The sequence below is a fragment of the Arachis ipaensis genome, chromosome B10 (genome assembly GCF_000816755.2).
Source record: "Arachis ipaensis cultivar K30076 chromosome B10, Araip1.1, whole genome shotgun sequence".
Taxonomy (NCBI): domain Eukaryota; kingdom Viridiplantae; phylum Streptophyta; class Magnoliopsida; order Fabales; family Fabaceae; genus Arachis; species Arachis ipaensis.
In genome coordinates, this window is record NC_029794.2 from 117599087 (window position 1) to 117602890 (window position 3804).

At 39.7% G+C, this 3804-nt stretch overlaps 2 protein-coding genes across 2 annotated transcripts; both read left to right on the forward strand.

The window, feature by feature from the left end:
• Window positions 2129-2668, forward strand: LOC107621089. The gene has a single exon (XM_016323136.1). It carries the CDS (start codon window positions 2129-2131, stop codon window positions 2666-2668), a length of 540 nt encoding a protein of 179 aa, XP_016178622.1.
• LOC107621088 lies at window positions 2665-3324 on the forward strand. The gene is made up of 2 exons (XM_016323135.1): window positions 2665-2731; window positions 2933-3324. Exons 1-2 carry the CDS (start codon window positions 2665-2667, stop codon window positions 3322-3324), a joined length of 459 nt encoding a protein of 152 aa, XP_016178621.1.

A 3804-nucleotide genomic window follows, 5' to 3' on the forward strand; every position in this document is an offset into this window, starting at 1 on the left:
TTGTTCATGCTTAGAGAGATTGGTGAGCCAAGGAATTAGGATCCAATCATTTAAGATTGCCAAGGAGATCAATGAATGCATTGATTGCGGAAGGGATGAAAATGAATTTGATCCAGAGAATTATACATCTCCTAAACCCAATGATTTTCCCATCTCTGATCTACCCATTCTATTTACATTCTGCTTCTTTAATTTCTTGTTAAATCCCCGTTACCTTTTAATTTCTTGCAATTTAAGTTTCTGTTCTTTATTTCCAGCAATTTAATTTTCTGTCATTTAATTTCTTACAATTTAAGTTTCCCGCCAATTTTTACTTTCTGCAATTTCCAATTGAATTCCGATTTCGCTCAACTAGCATAATTCTCCAATTAACATTGCTCAATCTACCAATCCCTGTGGGATTCGACCTCACTCTACAGTGAGTTTTTACTTGACGATAATCTGATGCACTTGCCGGAAGAAAATTTGTTGAGAGGCAAGTTTTTTTTATGAATCAAGTTTATGGCGCCGTTGCCGGGGATTGATTTTGTATTGACAATTACTAAATTGAAGGATAACTAGATTGAGCACTTTACTTTTCCATTTGATTAATTGAATTTTAATTTCAGTTGTGAATTTTTATTCTCTGCAATTTTCTGTTAGTTAATTCTCTTTAATTTTACCTTACTTCTTTACTTTCCAGCAAAGCTAACCCACTAACTCATTAACTGTTTGATTAATTACCTCAATTGTTATAACCACCCTTTTAATTAATTGTGAATTCTTGCTGGTTGCTGTTTGTTGTGCTACTTGTATGACAGATAGGAGAAAGGAAACCTCAACCTCATTTGATAGTGAACCGGAAAGAACCTTCCTGAGATTAAGGAGGGAAGCAAGAGGAAAAAGAGTTGTTGGTGCAGAAGAAGAGGATGAATACTTTGATATAACCATGGAGGATGATATGGAAAACCATCACGAAGGAGAGGTGAACAATCATGCCAGAAGAGGTGGAGCTAACCTTGCTGGACAAGAGAGGAGAGTTCTGGGATCATACATCAATCCAAATCCAGGAAATTGTGGTAGCAGCATTCAAAGGCCAACTATCCATGCTAATAATTTTGAATTGAAGCCTCAGCTTATAACTCTTGTCCAGAACAACTGTTCTGTTGGAGGAAGTACCCAAGAGGATCCTAATGAGCATCTCACTAAATTCCAAAGGATATGTGACACAGTTAAATCTAATGGTGTTCATCCTGACACCTATAGATTGCTACTATTTCCATTTTCTTTGAGGGGCAAAGCATCAAAATGGATGGAGTCATTTCCGAAGGAAAGCTTGACCACCTAGGAAGATGTAATGAATAGGTTCTTAACAAGGTTCTACCCTCCACAAAGAGTAAACATGTTAAGAACTAAAGTGCAAACTTTCAGACAACAGGATGGTGAGACTCTATATGAAGCCTGGGAGAGATTCAAGGATTTGACAAGGAAATACCCCCCTAACATGTTTAATGAGTGGGTGCAAATCCATATCTTCTATGAAGGGCTGAGTCATGAATCAAAGAAGGTTGTAAACCACTCATCTGGAGGTTCCCTCAACAAGAAGAAGACCATTGAAGAAGCCATTGATGTTATAGAGACAGTGGCTGACAATGAGTACTTTTATGCCTCAGATAGGAGCAACAACAGGGGAGTCTTGGAATTAAACCACATGGATGCAATCCTGGCCCAGAATAAGATGATCATCAAGCAACTAGCTGAATTGACCAAGCAAACTGAGAAGAATCAGGCTGCAACTATCCACACTCAACCATCATCCCTAGAAGAATTAGAGACAGAAGAAGGAGTTAACTGGGAGGAAGCTAATTACCTTGGAAATTCATCCAGGCAAGCTAATGATCCATACTCTAAAACCTATAACTCTGGTTGGAGGAACCACCCAAACTTTGGGTGGGGGAACTAACAAAACCAACGCCAAGACCACAGAGCCCATAATCCTAACCAGTATAACAACTCCACTCACCAAAACTCCAACCAAAGACCATACCAGACCACACAAAACACTTATTCACAACCACCATATCAAAATTACAACAACCACTCTCAACACTCCAATTCCAACCAACCATTACCACATGATGATGACAGAATGGCCAAGATGGAAGCTATGCTTGCAAACCTTAGCAAAGAGTGTGAAGACATGAAAAAATTCAGGAAAGAAGTGAGAGGTAATATAAAAAGCCGAGGGGAGGTTCTTAAGAATCTCGAATCTCAGGTAGGACATCTTGCACAACAGACTCCAAAGTCCACTGATAATTTTTCAAGTGATACAGAGAAAAATTCAAAAGGAGAAATGAAGAAGGTAAGGTGGGAAGAATGCAAGTCAATCAATCTAAGCAGTGAAGAAGGTCTGAAGGAAGAATGCTCCAGACACTCAGAGCATGATGAAGGAGAGTCAAGGAAGAATGTAAGGGAGATAGAAGAAATGGCTAGCCCTGAACAGAGGAACGAACAAAAAGAGAAAGAATCCCTCAAGCCTTTTGTGCCACAAGTACCATTTCCACAGAGACTCAAGGGAATTGAGAAAGACAGGTCATATTCAAGATTCCTAGACATGTTTGCATCCCTCAATGTCAACATCCCCTTCATCAAAATTCTCCAACAGATGCCAACATACATCAAGTCATGAAAGAACTATTGACCAAGAACGGAACCTTAAAAGGGGGACAGACAGTGATAATGAACAAGGAATGTAGTGCCATCATCAAGAAATACATACTCATGAAGAAAAAAGATCCAGGGAGCTTTCATATTCCATGTGCCATAGGAGAGACAAAAATTGACAGAGGATTCTATGACTTAGGGGCTAGCATAAATGTGATGCCTCTATCTCTTATGAAGAAGTTGCAAATCAATGAGTTGAGATCCACGGATGTAATCATCTAATTGGCAGATAAAACTCAGAAGCAGGCCGAAGGAGTAGTTGAAAATGTATTTGTGAAAGTAGGAAACTACTTCCTCCCCACTGACTTTGTTGTTATGGACATGGAGGAAAGTTACCTTCATTCCATTATTCTGGGGAGACCATTTCTAGCCACTGCTAGAGCCTTGATAGATGTGGAACAAGAAAAGTTAATCCTGAGAATACATGATGAACACCTCACCTTCCATGTGTTCAAACCTACATCTGAGTCTGAGCCAGAACCTAAAGAGTCAAAGAATGATCACAGCAACATGTGCACAAAGGGAAGCAACAGTAAATCAGCAGCTGAACCACTGAAACAGTCTTTGGTGAACAAGCAAGAAATTCAAGAGATACAGCAACCAGGAGAACTCAAGAAATAACTGAAGCCACAAGAGTTGAGAGGAGCAGCTAACAAGGAACTTCCTAACACAATACTCATTGGAGCACCACTGGAAGAAGAGGAAAAAGTTGTGAAGAAATTGTCAAGGCGATGGAGAAATAAAAAGATTCCTACAGAGGGTTTTTTCCCTAGAGACAAGGTGATATCAGCCCACCAGCCACCAACCCTACCCCATCTTCCAACCATTCCATCTCAATTACCTCAAGTGTTCACCATTAGAAAGGTCCTCTCCCTAGAGCATGTAGAAATCATTAAAGAATCAAGTGGAGACCGCTTCACTGTAAGGGGAGAAGACCTAAGGCACTACAATCCACCATGACAAAGACCAACCGTCAAGCTAGTGACTCTAAAGAAGCGCTCCATGAGAGGCAGCCCATGATTTAGATTCGTTGTTTTTAATACTTCAGTATGAATAATAATTGTTGCTCTAACATGAATTCAAGCTCGCATAGACAATTTT

Excerpts from the sequence above, each read along its gene's own strand:
- LOC107621089 (XM_016323136.1), top strand. The coding sequence starts at position 2,129 with ATGGCCAAGATGGAAGCTATGCTTGCAAACCTTAGCAAAGAGTGTGAA.
- LOC107621088 (XM_016323135.1), top strand. The coding sequence starts at position 2,665 with ATGAAAGAACTATTGACCAAGAACGGAACCTTAAAAGGGGGACAGACA. Across the intron at positions 2,732-2,932 it reads AGTGATAATGAACAAGGAAT|ATAAAACTCAGAAGCAGGCC; the intron begins GTAGTGCCATCA and ends TCTAATTGGCAG.